The sequence below is a fragment of the Phodopus roborovskii genome, unplaced genomic scaffold, assembly GCF_943737965.1.
Source record: "Phodopus roborovskii unplaced genomic scaffold, PHOROB, whole genome shotgun sequence".
In the NCBI taxonomy this organism is placed as follows: Eukaryota; Metazoa; Chordata; class Mammalia; order Rodentia; family Cricetidae; genus Phodopus; species Phodopus roborovskii.
In genome coordinates this window covers 13,283,948-13,301,245 of record NW_026126525.1, presented here as the reverse complement: position 1 = coordinate 13,301,245, position 17,298 = coordinate 13,283,948, and the positions used below count along the sequence as shown (strand labels likewise).

The 17,298-nt window shown below is 41.6% G+C and overlaps 1 protein-coding gene across 1 annotated transcript in view; it reads right to left on the bottom strand.

Moving 5' to 3' along the window:
• The window catches only part of Rassf6 (Ras association domain family member 6), a 37,317-nt gene extending 20,372 nt beyond the window's left edge, over positions 1–16,945 (bottom strand). Inside the window, exons 1-3 of the mRNA XM_051198589.1 lie at positions 16,760–16,945; positions 16,383–16,489; positions 8,182–8,280 (exon numbers count right to left, since the gene is read on the bottom strand). Coding sequence (XP_051054546.1) covers positions 8,182–8,280; positions 16,383–16,489; positions 16,760–16,945 — 392 coding nt within the window. The remainder of the gene's footprint in view (positions 1–8,181; positions 8,281–16,382; positions 16,490–16,759) is intronic.
• Between the last annotated feature and the right edge of the window lie 353 nt (positions 16,946–17,298).

The window sequence follows — 17,298 nt, the reverse complement described above, 5'->3', positions numbered from 1 at the left end:
TATCAGGTGACTCACAGCTGTGTGTAACTGCAGTTTCAGGGGCTCTGAAGCCTCTGGTCCTCATAGACACCTGTGCACATGAACACACACACACACACACCCATACTTCCCCAGATACACATGGGCACATGCACACATGCAAATAGAATAAATCTAAAAAACAACTAGGAATTAAATGTGTAGGCATCATGGATTGACTGTTGCTAGGATTACTATTTTGTGGATTGTAATGTTGCACACTTTCCAAACTGTACATTAAGTGTTTAATGTATTCATGATTTTTCATAACTGACATCCATAATTCATAGTATACATGGTTGCTTGCCCCTGGAATGGCAGGATCAGGAAATATGAGGATAACAGAAAATAAATCCTTATGAAGCCAGCTAACACTGTGGTCATTCTAAAGTGCTGATGTCTTTAAGCATTGGTAAACTTCTCAGAGCTTACTTTATTGTTCCTTACAATCCACTTGAATCCTGCAATTGAAATTGCAAACTTTAGCTAGGCCTCTCCCCAAAGAAAGCTTGGGTGCCAGATCTCCTTGCCTTGGGCCTCTTTTTCTGGCTAGGACATTGAAGAAAGAATGCCTCATCTCACCACCTGGTTTACAGACCTTCCTCAGCTTAGCAAAGTAGGTTAGCCACATTTCCATTGCAAATGAAGGGATTGGGTTCCAAAGTCTGAATGCTGGAGGGGGGGGGGTTAGGGATGGGGGATGGGGTGAGGTGGAAGAAGAGAGCCATCCTGATTGAAGCAAATTTCTGTCTCTTGATGTCAGAGTCCAGTGCAGTGGCACATGCACTGTTCTATTCAGAAGAATTCCTGGCTGCTCCAGAAACTCCATGCTAGAGCACCAGAAACTTCACCCTGGTCAGAGGGGATGTGTGTGTGGAACTAGGTGTAGATAAAGAAGTCGCCAGATGTTTTAACTACCTAAATTCCACCTTGTGAGAGGGGCCTTTCTACTTGGAACCATGCTACTAAGCCATGTGGACAGGATAGAGAGATGGAACACTTATTCTGTAACCCAGGTTGGCCTAGAACTCAGGAACCCCTGTTGCTGCCTCCTCAGTTTCTGGCTTTTATAGGCTTTGGGTTTGACCATTTCATATGGATTCCTTTCAGAAGAGTAAATACCAGTATTTGAAAATGTGGTGACCTGGAGTGTTTGTTTTCTATCCATCAAAGGCAGGGGAGGGGGGACCATTTCCTTTCATCTTTGGTTTCTTCCCCCTTCCCCCATTTTGTGTGTGTGTGTGTGTGTGTGTGTGTGTGTTTGTGTGTGTGTGTTTGGAGACAGGGTTTCTCTATGTCCTTGCTGTAGACCAGGTTGGGCCTTGATCTCACTGACATCCACCTACCTCTGCCTCAGGGGTATCAGGATTAAAGGCATGAGCCATCACAGCTTGGTTCCTGTTTGGCTTCTAAAGTTTAAGATTAAAAATGAAAACATAACCTGCTGTCCAGTTGGCATCTGCAGTAGGAGGCTGCACATCAGATCTCATTTCCTGCTAGCACAAGCAGCAGAGTACTGTGGCAGCTTGCACCATCAGTGGGCAGAGGCCAGAGAGAAGGAGGGCTCTGCCTTTCCATCTTCTCCTCTGGCCTGAGAGCTGGGTCACAATGCCAATGCTATTTACACATGAGTGCCACAGCTCATGCTTCAATGCTAGTCTGAAGGGAACACTTGACATTTTTGAGACTTTGTTTCTTGTTGGTGCTGTTTTGGGAGGGGACAGAGTGAGAAGCCCTTGATGGTGAAGGAAACCCTGTTTGAAAATTCCACGAATATAGAAGCATCGTAGACTGCTCAGTATGTGAGTGCCATGAAGCCCACGGATCCATATGTTAATTATAAATTTCTCAACTTTGAATGGGCAACAGCATGGCCCACAGAGCTTGCAGAGACAAGACTGCTGAGCTGAGCCTGCCAAGCTTCTGACAAAGGAGGTCTGGGATGGGTGAGCCCTGAGGATCTGCATTCCTAACAAGTTCTCTGTGATTCCAGTACAGCCCAGGGCTCCCGCTTTGGGATCCAATCTTTTACATCTACAGCACTGAGAACTCAGGTAATATTAGCTCTTTAAAAGCGGAGGGGAGGCTTCCTACAGGGAGAGTGGCAGTTCAGATATGTGGTCTTTCAATCTAGAACTACATTGATTACTTCTAAGACTCTAAACTTGTATGTGCATTAAAAAAAGAGAGACCAGTTGCATGGATCATCATTTTACCCGTTGATATGAAAACATCATCTGGGGATGATACATGTGAAGTCATAGTAATGTCATGATTAAGGTCTTTGAGGTAGTCACTCACTCATTTCTATCCAGTGGGACTCTGGAGAGGGACTAAAGTGTAACAGGCGTAGTAGAAGCAGAATTCAGCCTTGAACAAAGCATCAGGGTGTTTACAGACGAGAATGACTTTGTAGCAGAGGGCAAAGAAAGAAAGGAAAACCATCATTTGAAGAAGGATAAGATTTCGGAGAAGAAAACATGATTCTATGGTACAGTGCTTGGGAACAAGATGTGAGAGAGGCAGCTCAGGAGGTCTGAGATGGTAAACTGAGGCCTCAGTATCAGGAGCACACAGAGGAAGAGTGAGGGAGAGATTCCAGGCAGACACACAAGTGGTCTGAGAGCAGGAGTAAGCATGGCACTTCTGAAGGAAAGGGAAAGGAAGTGATTCCGAAGAGGCTGTAGAGGGCCTCCTGGCCTCTGAGGCTACACTCACAGTGGGGCTTACAGAAGAGGGAAACATCTGTAGCTTCAAGAGAATGGGCCTCAGAGTGGAAGCCCCAGCGGGAGGCTGTTGTTGTTCAGGCAACTGTGTAAGGCTGAGGGAGCTTGGGAAATGGAGGTGATTGGCCAGGTAGAGAGCAGAGAATGGTTCCAGGTGATGCTTCTCATTCACACCCATGTATTCCTACTTTTTCTAAAACAAGGCTTAATGGAAAATCTTGGGGAAATAAATCACTTGAAAAGTAAACACGACTGTGCCACACATCGCTGATCATTGTTTGGAGAGGCACAAGAGTGCTATGGAACAATGTTCTTTGTGTGTGAAAGGTGAGGGACTTTGTGCCTGCTAAGAACAAAGACCAACGGTGACTTCACACTCAGATGCCCTGCTCCTTTTGGAGGGGGAAGTGATCCAACTGGTCTACTTAACGAAGTTCTCCACCTGCTACCGGTAGGTCATCCAGGCTCACCAGGCAGGCCTGTGAGAGTGCTGCTAAAAGGTGATGTGTGGTCCACAGGGCCATCGATGTGAGCAAGCAGGAGATCCACCTTGGAGCTTTTTCCTCACATAGCCTTCCGGCCACTATAACTGGCTTTGCTCTCATGACTGGTTGCTGATTCTTCTTGATTCTAAATAAATACACTAAGCAACTGCCTGGCTGTTCTGAATAACACCCACCTGTCACTCACATGATGTCACTGAGCACAGAACGTGTCTAATAATATAATCTGCTTTGCTTAATGTCTTTAAATGTCTATCTGTAGCTCTTTGAGAAAACCCTCCAACCCTTATCATGATACATGGTTCTGGCCCTCTCCTGCTTTCCTTCTCAGTTTCCTTTCAGGTCTCGGGGGGTAGCTCAGAAGTTAGAGCACTGCCTGCTCTTCCAGAGGACCCAGGGTTGATACCCAGCACCCAACAGCTGCTCACAACTTCATTCCCAGAGAATCTGATGCCTTCTCCTGGCCTCTGCAGGTACCAGGCTTGTATATTGTGCACAGCCATACATGTAGACAGGACACCCATACTCATAAAATAAATATGTGTACACACACACACACACACACACAGAGAGAGAGAGAGAGAGAGAGAGAGAGAGAGAGATACTTTCATGTGTCCTGTACTTGGCTGGCGTAGAACACTTTGCTTGTTCTAACTCACTGGCCACTGGATTCCGAAGCTTCCTGCATCAGATATCTCTTGATCCTGATTCCTTAACTCTCTTTAGCCCTCCCTCTACTCAGACCTCAGTATAACAGTATAAACAGTCTCTGCTAGATCTCAGTCAGGGGAGGTCCTCTCACTTTGTTTTGCCTCCTTAAACCTGCATTTCCCAAAGAGCACAGCAGCTGAACCAGCTGGGGACTTGGACATGATGGTACCTACCTCATCCCCAAGGAAGACCCAGAAACTCTCAGGGAGGGCCTGACCTCTGGGCAATTTTCTGGGCAAGATGAGAGCTGCAAGTGTCAGACAGCAAGCTCCTTCTAGAAAGGTCCTGCTTTATCCAAACACCTTAGCTCTTCTAGCAACAGCTTCTGGCTCAAGGCACACCCTCAAACATCATTTGTTTAGGGAATAAAATATGGAAATTGAATGCCAGTCTACTCTGAAGGTGGTGGTGGGGGGGCGCACACACAGATAACACACATGCAATTGTGACATAATGGAATAGGTAAGCTATCAGAAATTCAAGCAAATTCTACACAGGTAATAAATGGAAGAGTGTTGTATTTGAAATTTGACTTCTGATTCTGGAAAAGTCTCTGTGTATCTTGGAGAGACACCTGCTGAAGTGACAGACTGGGTAATACAGCAGATGAACTATGCTGGTAGCAGCAGGGGACTGTCATTGACACACCCAATGGCTACTGATAACATAGGCCTTTAGGGAAATATTGGCTATGAAGAATTTTTAACAAGTGCCCTCTTCCCATATATCTGTGGACATTACTGTAATACCTGTGACACAATCCATACGTAGCATTCAGTTTCTATTACAATAATCTTATATTTTCACCAGATCATCAGATAGTAATAACACCATGAAAACTGTAAAACAACCCCTACACAGAGAAATGTCCGTGTTTTAAAGGAGATGATTCCAAGCACATGTTTCAAACCCTTTGTCTCTGGTTCATGTTAAACTCTTGACTCTATAAAACGCTTTAGAGAGGCCTTGAGTGTCCTGCTAAACCCAGAAGTGTCCTTCCTGAGAGCAATTTGTCTCCTAGTAGACAGGGCTTGGTGGGTGTTCACTCCTTAGATGAGGAGCCTGGTTGGAGGAAGACTCAGGAACACTGTCCCTTTGTGAGTAATTTGTGCTTAGCAATGTAGGTGGCTGGTTCTTTTGTCTCAGCAAAGGGCACTGGAAAAAGAAGCTGGAAGGACAATGTTCTTTCTGCATAAACTCATGACGCCATGCTAATTAAACTTCTTTACTAAGGGCAGGAGTGCACATGCACCTTCAGACCTGTGAGGGTGGATTTCAGGTTCTGAAAAAGCACCAAGCCTACTGGGTTCTGAAATCTGACCTGCTTTTGAAACTGGACTGAACCTTTTGTTTAAATACAGGGCTTGTGTTCACTCACCTCTAAAGTGGTCTGATTTACAAGGTAAAATGAAGGTGCTTTGAAAGCAACCAAATGGAACCACATTTAATTTGGAAAATTTGCATGGGCACCTAGCACTGCTATGACTCCAGGCAGTGAAGAAGCAGCTGCAACCAGAGGCTGTGGAGCTTGAAAGGAAATGGTGCTAACCATGAGCCAGGAAGTCTGGAAAACAAACTGTCCCCCCAGTCCTAAGATACAAGTGCTTTTGCTGGCTGCTGGTGGGGCCCTGACTTCAGGGCCTCTTGTTCTATCACTCATATATTAATTCTCATTATATATGCTGGAACCAAATTTTCAACTGGGTAAATATTATTTTTTAGTATTTTTAAATCTATTTTAATAGCAATTTCCAACACTTTGCATTTCTGTAGGCAAATAAAAATACCTTAATAAGTTGACATTTTCTGTTTTGTTTCCTAAGACGCCTAATGCAGACAGGGAGAGCTGAAAAACTGCTGAAGTAAGTAAACAAGTGGAGACTGCTTGCCAGATGTGTACATCCTGGGTACCATAATTAGCCAGTAACATTGCTATCATGTTTGATGACAGTTTTGCAGAGATTTCTTATGGTTTCTGGAATTTTAGGATGGAAAGTTACAAGTTGCCAGAACTTCATCCCTTCCTCCTCCAAGAAGTTCACTGAGTTCAGTAGGCAGATGAGTCACCTGACCCGTTCTGGGACAGAGCCTAACATCTGTACTGTGGGTAAGATTCTGAGAGTCACCTGACTGGCTCTGGGACAGAGCCCAGGGGCTGTAATGTTGGTGAGATTCCAATTCGTAATCAAGAGTTCCACACAACACGTGTTGAAGAGTTCTGTCTTGCTGCATAGTGTTTATGGAGTATGCTTCCTGATGACGCTCTCATACAGGGCTCGAATGAGCATGTAGAGAGCCATGGCCTAAAAGACACCTGGACTACGGAAAACAAACTCTAAGTTCTTTAGCTGACTGAGTCAAAGACAAAGAAATAAAGGTCACGGCAATCTGAGCCTTCTTTGGGACCAATCCCATCAATGTGTGGTTTCATTGTGATATATTTAATTGCAGAGAAATAATACCGTGGAAACATACACAGGTTTTCAAAAATACATTCCTTTTTCTTTTTCCTTTTTCTTCTATATTATAGCTGGGTGTTAGAAAATGCTTGTTAAAATATTTTCAGAAATGAAAATATTAATTTTTCCATATTGGGTGTTAAGGCTGATGTGTAAGAAAGATGAATGTACAGGTGACCTAAATAAACTAGTCCTTCCCATCTCTGCCAAAAAGGAGAGAGAGAGAGAGAGAGAGAGAGAGAGAGAGAGAGAGAGAGAGAGAGAGAGAAGTTCAATGCAGTCTGACTGAGGGTTATGGCAGTATTGTAGAGCTAATTATGCATGGCTGTTTTAATGATTTGGGGTAATTTAAAGTATTACCATTGTCAACAATTTTCTAATTGACTTACCTTTCCTTTGTTACTTTTTTCTCTTGTTTGTGAAACTAAGGATTGTGTATATTTATATTTCCATAATACTTTCCATAACTGTTAAAATAAGATGAGCATTTATGTTTCACTTACAGGTCATTTCATACATTAAACTCACCCACCTGTCCAACTTTGTGAAACACATGCAGAAGATGGATAGTTCTTACCCTCAAGTGATTTACATTTTACCCAGGCTAACCAAGCACTGCTGGAGGAAATAAGGAAGAGAGGCCATGAGACCTTCAGCTGCTAGCGAAAGCAGATGTTTTTAGAGAGCTAATTTGAAGAAGTAACCTTACCTTATTTGTACACATTGCCTCAGAGCTATTTCTGTCAACCACCCTTATGTAACAAAACAAAACTGCAGCCATCTTGAAGACAGAAATTAGGGAACAACTATAGGGTAGATTTTCTGTGTCATTGAATACTACATTTTAGGAAGATTTCCTTTAGTGGTATGGGGAAATATTTGTAATCTAATAATGAGTATGTAAAACAAGAAACAGTATGTTCTCAGCTACGTAGAATGGGATCTGTTTAAGGTGATAAATAAGGTACAATTAAACTGCATTTTTCCTGAATGTTTGATCTGGATACATTTATTCTTTCAATATACACATTTTAAATCTCAGCTTTTCTACTTCTGTAAATGCAACATAATATGTAAACTATTTATCAAGATAGTAGCATAAAATCCTTGGTGCACTGTTTCCTCTGAGTGCTTTGCTAATCTCAACAGGCACCTAGCTGGGTGGTCTACTGTAGTCCTTGTTCCAAGGCTCTAGCTGCCATGGTTTGAGACACCATCATCTCCACGGTGAACAAAGTGAACAATCACTTCTCTGCCTCTGTTTACGCCCTTCATCAATGTGCTGCTCAAACAACAGACAGACTAATAACGTTGTCACTGTGGCATTCACTATCTTCTCACCTTATTTCATGGGAATGGCCAAGTCTCACAATGGCCTCTGAACACCATGTATTCTGGGCCCCACGGGTCTCAGAAACAGAAAGCCAAGGAGTTAATACATGGTTACTGGCCTCGGCGCAAATTCTGAGTGTATTAACATCATCCATGAGCTTTATCTCCTTAGCTTAGTCTTCATAAATGTTTCAGTCATTAAAACCGAAGGATAATGAAATCAGACAACTGTTAATGAAATATGAGTGGCTACTCTATGACAGAATATGGCTTAGCAGCCTTTACGAATATGCTTTATTTCCTTATCTAGTATCTTACCTAGTGATTCATGGCACTAACCTTGTTGGTCATAGGTCATGCTTAGAAATATCTGGATAGCATATTTTACCAGGGACTGGAACAGACTAATAGATCATATAGATGTATGGTTACCTGGTTATGAATGTCCTCTCATTGACAAAGATCCAAGAAGGGTACTGGTGATCCATCATTGTTATCCTTCCCCCCTTTCCAAGATGATCTGAGGACACCCTAAAACATTAGAAAAGTATGAATGTGTTGTTGCTGGGGGATATCCCCAACTTACTTTCTTATTTAAATCGAGTATTTTATTTCATCTCTAATGTATATAAGAAGGCTTAAAGTCTATGTGAGGGATCTTTGTACCACAGCCACCTAACCCAAAGCGGCTGGACCCTGGATCAGGATGAGATTCCAGGCACTGAAGTCGTCTTGCTTGAGAGCTGACTAAGGATGATGTAATAGCCTCCATGTATCCTGCAGGCACTGGAGTCTGAGATCAGATAACAAGGATTACCTCTATTGCCAGTTCACATCAATAGCACCATGGTCTGAACACAAATAATAAGCATATTACCTGCTTGGTCTATTTTGTATAAACACACACATAATTATCATTGTTTTGAGGCTGAAAAAAAATCACAGGCACTATAATTGGAACCAAAAGGTGAGCTGGAAAGAAAAGCTCAATTCCTTAATAAAAAGGATCTATATGGGATTATTTTTACTTTCATAGCAGGTTGTTTGGGTAAGGCAAGGAGGAGGAAGAAGCAATGGTTAAATAGTTATTCTACTAGTTTCATAAAACTCTACCTGTCTCCTGTGAGCACTTTGCTGATCTCAGCAGACATCTTGTATCAGACTCAGACTCTGAGCTCAATATTTTACTGTGGTCTTTTTTCTTTTCTTTCTTTACTTTTTTCTTTTCTTTTTTTTTTTTTTTTTAATGTTTCTACCATTGTGGCCATCACATTACTTTCTTGGTGTCAACCTTCCTGGATTTCATTCTTAGTATACACAACGTCTCCTAGCCCTTACATTTTCCTTACTTGTTCTCAAACCCATCTTTACACACTCAGCCCTGAAGCATGTCTTCAGTGACTGGCCTTGTGTAATGAAATTTCACACCATCAAGTCTCCACTTATTTATTCAACTTGATCACAAAGGGATCTCCACCATTGGTCCAGATGTGTCCCACTCTTATGGTCCCCTGCCCAGTCTCCCCATGCTGCTTTATCTGCAACACTTTGGATTATATTTCTGCTTCCAATATCATCATTACTGATTTATGTCTTATTTCCTTTTCTACTGCCCTGGTTCAAATCATGACATTGTCTCTTTGATAGTGCATCATTGCCCAAGGTCTATGTCATAGATGACTCATTCTAGAAGGGACAAAATCCTAGCTACAATCCTCTCCATACTAGGCTACCTTAAGCCAAAGACATAGTTTGTCCCTGAGCCTAACTAAACTATATTCACTCATTCCCAAGAATGATCCATCTGGATGTCTGCTTACACAGACCTTGCTCTAGCATCTAAACCCTGAATTTTGTGTTTATATTTTCTCATTCTTAGAACTCACAAAAATGCATTGCAGGTATCCCACACCAAGATCCTCCCGTGATGATGATGTGGCCCAAACACTACCTTCTCCCTCCTGGATCAATTTATGGGTTATTTGCCATCTATTTAATTTACCCTGTCCTGTACCTCTCCTCCCACATTTAAATCATCCATTTTGTCTGCCTGGAAGAAGCATTAGAGGAGACCGAGTTTTCTCTTTCCCTGTGTGATACACTTTCTTCTCAGGCTTTTGTGGCAGAACGACGACAAGTTTGCCCTATTTTCTTGCCACTCACAGCTCTCAGTGTCTTTGTCTGTTCTGCTCACTGCTTTATGTCTCTTTAAATACTAGCTGGTTGGGGAATCTATTCCATCTTCACTTCTCTAGGTGTATTTCCAGGCAAATGAATCTGCTCATCTGTTCGGCTCCTGCTCAGTTTCAGACTCCTGTTACTGCCTAGTTTCTATTAGGATGTCTAACAGCCTTACAAGCAACAACTTCTCTCAGCTCCAGTATTTCCTCCTCCATAATTATTTCTTACATGTCTAATCAGGCACCAAATGAAGTCTCAATCCTATTCCTTCTCCCTCCATCAGAAGGAGATTTGAACCCATACACAAGTACTCTTGAACTGTACTTCCAATATACAACCCGAATTCAGGACCCAGAGAGCTGTCTTGTCCAATCTTACAATGTGAGGACCCAGAAGTCACCATCTATAAGTCAGATGGCAATTTCTCATCAAATGCTGAGGAGCTTTGGAAGGGAAGAATGTCACTGAAGGTCTGTGTGATAGCAAAGTGAGAAGGAGAAATGATGGGCTGAAGAATTATTACAGTAGCTTTCCTATCAGTTCCATCTCTCTGTAGGTATAAAAAAATCTAAATTATCATTATTTTTGAGGGCAAACACATCACTGTTCAAGTATACTGCCAGGCTGCGATCTGTGCTAGAGTATATCGAAGGTAGGTTCTTAAGATTCTGGAAGATATAATCTTAGGAAGGAAGGCGGTTGAATAGAATTTAATGGACAAGAATTAAAAAACTTGGTAGGTAGGGTACAATAATTGAATAAAAATAACATTGAGCACGTATGATCCAAAAACTGGCTAAAATGTTCAGAGAATTAAAAAGTAAGAAATGATTTGATAAAATATCAGAGGTTTTGTTTACTCAAAGCAAAGCATGGTTCTGTAAATTCAAATAGTTTCTCCTTTCCCTTTTCCTAGTCCTGTCCACCATGACTCAGCAAATCAAACCCTAAAGAGTTCTGAGGAAAATCTTCAAAATTAGTAAGACTTGGTGGGTTTAAGTTCTGAATGGTTATCAAAAAAGCTCAGGAAGGAAGTAATAGAGTTAGTCAGAAGTAGCAGAGATAAGGAGGATGGAGGAAAATAGGAAGGACTGGAAGTCCAGAACTTTCTGAGGTCATACTTTGGGCATCCAGTTCTTTGGTGGAACACAATGCACTACGACTGGAGAAGGAAGATGGTTGTTACAAACATGCACTTTGCTTAGACAGTGAATCATAGTCACTACCAGGCCCTGGGGCAGGAAGTGAAATAAGAGCACTGGTTTAATAAGTTTGGTTACTTACTTTTCTATCTTGCCCCATAGGATGGAAGAAAATTTGACAGGGCAATCAAGTCTTAGAAGGCCCTGGAGACAACAGGCAGATTTAATTAAGGGAAGTCTGGATGGAAGACACCCAGGGAAACACATTCTTAGCTGGCAGATGGGTCTGGAGCCTTCATAGATGGTGACAGACAGCACCAGTGTGTGGGCTGCTCTGGGACCTCAGAAAAAAAAGAAGAGGCCTTTGGGGTTCACTTCCCCCCAGCTCTGTATTCCTGTTTAGATGTGGGCATGCCTGGATCTGCCAGTTACCAGAATGAGGAAGGTGGGGAGAGGAGGAAGGGAATTCAAGTCCCAAGGAACACAAATAGCCTAGTTATTTAAAATACCTTTCAGTACCCAACCATGGGTGACTTCAATGGTTACTTATTTAAAAGTGGAAATTTTGGTTCATTCCTTTGAGTAGCCAACGAAGCATTTCTTGAGTGTCTTCCCTGAACCTACTACCCTGCAGGGCATAGAAATGTAGCTTAGATCTGAATATGGAGCTGGTGGGTCAGGTTCTTCAGGAAAGCAAGCTAGAAAACCAAACAAAACAACATTGCTAACTCCTCAGCACATCCCTGACTTCTGAACTTTTATAATAAATTATCCACAGCTTGCTAATCACTTAACTGCTCTCTTTCATTATTTTTTCCTTAAATTGACTACTAGATTCTTCACAATTCTACTTCATTATTCATCATTTAGAGTACGTATATGAAACATACACTTAAAAATCTATTAAATATTACATACACTCAACAACCTATAGGGAAACACTAAAGTATTAATAACTAAAATTAAGTGCTATAAGTGGATTTCAAATGTACATTTAAAAAACATATGTAGGAAACTTATCTTACATTACACATGTGACCACAATAAAAGTAACTAAGAAACAAAAGTAACCCCAGAAATATCACATCGAAAGAGCAAGTGTGGGATTTAATTATGAGGTAAGATTATTTTAAGGATTATAAATATGGTATTATTTTTCAGAGGGAATTGTTCTAGCATGGAGAAGCAATGAGGGCGTACAAATATGTAATTCACTGTAAAATGATGGTGTTTTCTCAAAACCTGGAGATTGGGAGGGCAGATCTGCATGCAACTTCTACTCAGGGGAAATGAGATGTAGTTAGAAGCCATTTGTAACTACACCCATTATCCAGTGTTTGAAAGAAGGAAAAGAGTTCATTGAAATATGGGTTCCAAGAAATGCTTGGCTCTATATTTTTCTTTTCAACAGCACCTTGTTTGTAGAGATGATTGACAGTTGCCTTGGAATCCAAGGGTGGCCTTGAATTTCTCCTATCTTCCTTCCTCTACCTCCTAAGTGCCAAAAATAGGTGTGTGTAACTACACCTGGTTTTAATTTTTTTTATTTCAACCCTTGAATTTAAGGCAATATTAAACAGGGTAAGGATCAAAAGTCTAGACTTCTAAATGAGCATGCTGTTGTTCTCAGTTCATATGAAATGTCATTGGAAATGCCAAATCTCTAAACTCTATTGCACATTTCCACGGCACTTATGCAACACACTCTATTCTTCTTGGAGTACCTTGGGGAGGTGAAGAAAGTGGGATTAGAAGGGAAGGCAAATTGTACTCTATTGGGGTGCCATGTACTCTATTGGGGACTTCAGGCATCTTGTTCCTCTCAGTTGGCCACTGCTGCTGTGCTGGGGCTCAAGGACTCTCTGCTTCATCTGTGGTTTCAAAAGGAAATTCTAAAAGTTGTCCCAAAGATCATGACTCACTTTTCCTATTCACTTACTGGCTGCAAAATAATTAACACTTTCTCTTTTGAACCTCCATTGACTGGACCCTGAGTAATAAGGAACATTTCCCTCAACATAGTCCTGAATTTTCTCAACTCCTAGAATCAGTGGTACCCATTGATATGAAAGCAACTCTAAATGACAGTTTTGAATGACACAGAGAAACATTTGTAAAGGACTAGTTCTCTGCCATACATTTTAATACAAGGGATTGTATTCGTAAGTACCTTTTCAGAAGCTATGCTTTCAATACTTGAATATTTCATTTTTATTTTGCTAAAACCTATTTTTTCCGTTATGTTTTTTGACATTTTCATACATGAGTATTGCATATATATAATTTCTACACACTCTATTCCCCTCTGATTCTTCTCATGCTACCCCCTCTCAAATTCATGATCTGTTCTTAAATTATTGTTATACATGGGCACACAATCTCCACATAAAAACACAACCTGTGGAATCCAGTGTCACTTATATTTGCAAACCATCCATTTGATAGAGTATTAATATCCAGAACATAGAGAATTATTTAAAAAGTCCAGAGAGTCAGGAAAACATTTGTTTTCAATGACCCAACTAAAAAATAAGCTACCAATTTGTCCCAGTTTGCTTTTCTTATTACTGTGACAAACACAATGGCCAAAAGCAAACTGGAAGAGGAAAGGGTTTTTAATTCAGCTTCTGATCCATCATGAAGGTAAGTCAGGGCAGGAACTCAAGGCAGGACCCTGTAAACAGGAACTGAAGCAGAGACCATGGAGAAATGGTGCTCACTTGCTTGCTCCCTATGGCTGGCTCAACCTGCTTTTTTATATACCACCCACAGTGGGCTGGGCCTCCCTGCATCAGTCAATAATGAAGAAAATGTCCCCCACAGAATCACCTACAGGTCAGTCTGATAGAGATAATTCCTCAATTGGTATTCTCTTTTTCCATATAGGTTCTAGGTATTTGTGTGATGTTGAGGAAAAGCAACTGTGTGAGTCCTCCACAGAGAGCAATCAAAGAAAGAAATGAAAATGGTTAAACTACATCTTTAAAAGTAGTCAACACCCATTAGAGAGATGAAAATTTAAAGTTTTTTGAGATTTCATCTTATTCGTTGAGATCAGGTAAACAACTGACAACTGATGCTAGGAAGTGTGTGGGAAAGGGGGGGGGGCACACATTCACTGTTAAATGCAGTGCAAACTGACACAGCCACCATTTAATTCAGCATGGAGAACTCACAAAAAGCTGAGGGTAAAACCACTAGATGGCCCAGCTAGTTCCTGAATCCTCCATCTACACTGTAATCAAGGGAACTGATACAAGGAAATGGACTATTAGCATTAGACATCTAGTTCAGCTATGGTTCTCATTTTAGGAAACTAAAGTAAAAGTTGAGTTAAAACAACATGTTATTTGCATTATATATTATGTTATTTTGAATATAATTAGCAAAGTTCATTTTTCTTAAACACCCTGGATATTTTTCTCTCTAATTGATTAAAATACTCTATAATTTGTAATAAAGTGTTATATACCTTAGGAATAGCAGATAAACTTATGTGTATACCAAGACAACTTAACTTACAGGTTTTTACATGGTTAAAGAGATTAATCTCAATATTAAAATTAAATATAGTTAAATAGATTTATCTTTTTGTTATTTTGTCTTTTTTTTTCCCCCCCGGAGCTGAGGACCGAACCCAGGGCCTTGCGCTTGCTAGGCAAGCGCTCTACCACTGAGTTAAATCCCCAAATAGATTTATCTTAATTGGGACACTGTTCTTTATATTAATATAAGTATTATGAAATAGAAATAATTTATATTCAAGATAATAGATGAAAATGTTTAGTTAATACTCTAAGTAAATTTGATTATTTTATTGGCTGAGCCGTTCTAGTCACTGTTAGATACTAGACGACAACAATGAACTTCAATTAGTTTGACTTTAGGATTCTATCCATAATTCTTCAGTCAATATCTAGTTAAAAGTTCATTGGAGATTGAGAATCTACAATGAAGAAAGAATACTTAAGACAAGAATGATTTTTTGTCAAGATTCAGTACAAACCATTTAGCAACATTCATAAAACTAAGAGCAAGAGCCACCAAAGTATCCTTTACAGGACACTTTTTAAAATAAGGCCATTTCCTTGTTATTTAAGTTGAAGGGTCAGAGACTGACAAAGCAGGGGCACCAGACTGTTAGAACATAAATGAAAGTCACTATCATGTGATTGTAAACCATGTGATACAATAGAAGGGCATGGCCCAGATGGTCTAACTCGAAAATCATTCAAAAGCCATCTTTCTTGTGAAACTTAAGGGCCAGGGCTCTACAGCCCGAGACAGATATTAATTTTTCCACTACAGATGTTTTATTTCCCTCGAAATAAACACAGGTTTCACGAAATAAAAATGAATAACATATTAAAGTGGCCTCCAGGTACTATAAATACTTGAGTGTGTTGAGAAGCCAGACAGTTTCACTTCTGTTCTTAGTGTCGATGCTTGCCCACTTTTACCAGCTTGGTCTTAGATGCATTGTTCTCTACTAGTGTCCCCAGGGTCTGGTGCTGTCTGCCTAGCTCAGGTCAGCTTGCCCTCCCTAGATCAATCACCCATTTTACAAAGCTGTGGATTTGTGGGTGGTGATAAAATTTAATGCTACCTCTTTAATCCCCACGAAAGCCCCTTGTAACAGACAATATCATGCTTGCTTTATACATGGCAGACTTTTGAGGCTTAGGCATGGGAAATAACTTTTTTAAAGTGACACGCTAGAGCAAGTAATACACACAAGACTCGATCCTATGACTCCCCAGCTTCAGAATCTTGATTGCTAACCCACGGACGTCTGTGTAATTACAGTTATTCTAATCATTGTTTGGTGAGGTCTTCATTCTATCCCAAACCGTTTTCATTGTGATTTGCCCCGAGGAAAGGGATATTTAACCGAACCCTCAAATCAAAGTATCTTCCCCTTACGATGTGGTCATTTAACACACACTTTAACTGCAGAGACAGAGGTGTCACGCAGGAGTCTAGTAACTTGCTAGGTTAGGGGATTCCTACACCTCAGGTTAAGTCAATGAGCTGGTTCTTTGGGAAAGGTGGACTCGCTGCTCCAAACCTTTCCTTTTACTCTTCCCCATCCCCCTCACAAGCTTACCTTGTCCAGGAAAAGAGTATTCTGAGAAAATTTTGATTTAAGTCCAACTCACACCAGAGTTGGGGCTGAGCTGATGCACGGACCCATTTACCCTTCCTGACTATGGATTCCACTTTCTGAGGGCCGGCTCTCACCTTCCTCCCACAACCCGGGAGGAGGGGTAGGATTGAATGGGGCTCCTTCCCCTGCACCTCCAAGTTCACCTGTTATTGTCACGGCCGGCCGGGCAGAGGAGAGACTCTTGTGATCTAGCAGCCAAGCTAGAGGTGGCAAGCGAGCGTCCCTGGCTGCAGTGGGGAGGCGGAGCTGCCTGCGGGTGTCCCGGCGTCCTTGTCACTCACCTGCTCACTCACCTGCTACCGGTTGAAGCCCGGGAGGCGGAGGGCTCATGACTGGCCCCACAGTGCTGCTCCCAACACGGTTGGTGAGCCCCAGCAACGGTTAATCATTACTAGGTTGCCCATCGCAGGGGTGGGGTGGGGTGGGGTGTGAGCAACCTGAGTCACGCCCAGCTACTCAGTGCCTGTTGGGAGTGTTCCCTCTCTTCCCAGCCACCAGCAGGAACTCTGCTCTCCGTCACCATTCCGCAGAAGCGGACTGACTGTGGGGATCTATCAGCAAAGCCAGGTTGCATAATTTTCGCCAGCCATCTGTACTGTAGATAAGCAACAGCAGCCAAGACTCTGCGCTTTGTTTTTGAAAAGTTCATTGGTCTTTCAGTTTGAGATTTCTTCATTTTCTTTTCTTTGGTCGTGGTTTCTCCCATTCCTTGTCAGCACCTTTACAGTAAGGCATTTTTCCCCCTCACACCCTTTGGGTGCGCAGGAACCTCCCAGGCAGCTTGCAATACTAGGGTATCCGCCTGGCCTGACCACCTGACTTAGTGGGTCTTGGGTGGGCGTATTTGTATTATTATTTTATTATTAAGCCCCACAGAAGCACCTGGTAGCCAGCATTTCATGTACTGAATTGGGTGTGGCAAGTTTACTTTCTCTTCAGTGCCTTCAGTTTCAAAGCGAACCCAAAAGACTAGCAGATGAAATAGTGTTTTTATTCAAGTGCTTGCACACACACAAACACTATTGTTTGTACTTTTCTGTTAGTGTGTAAGGATATTAT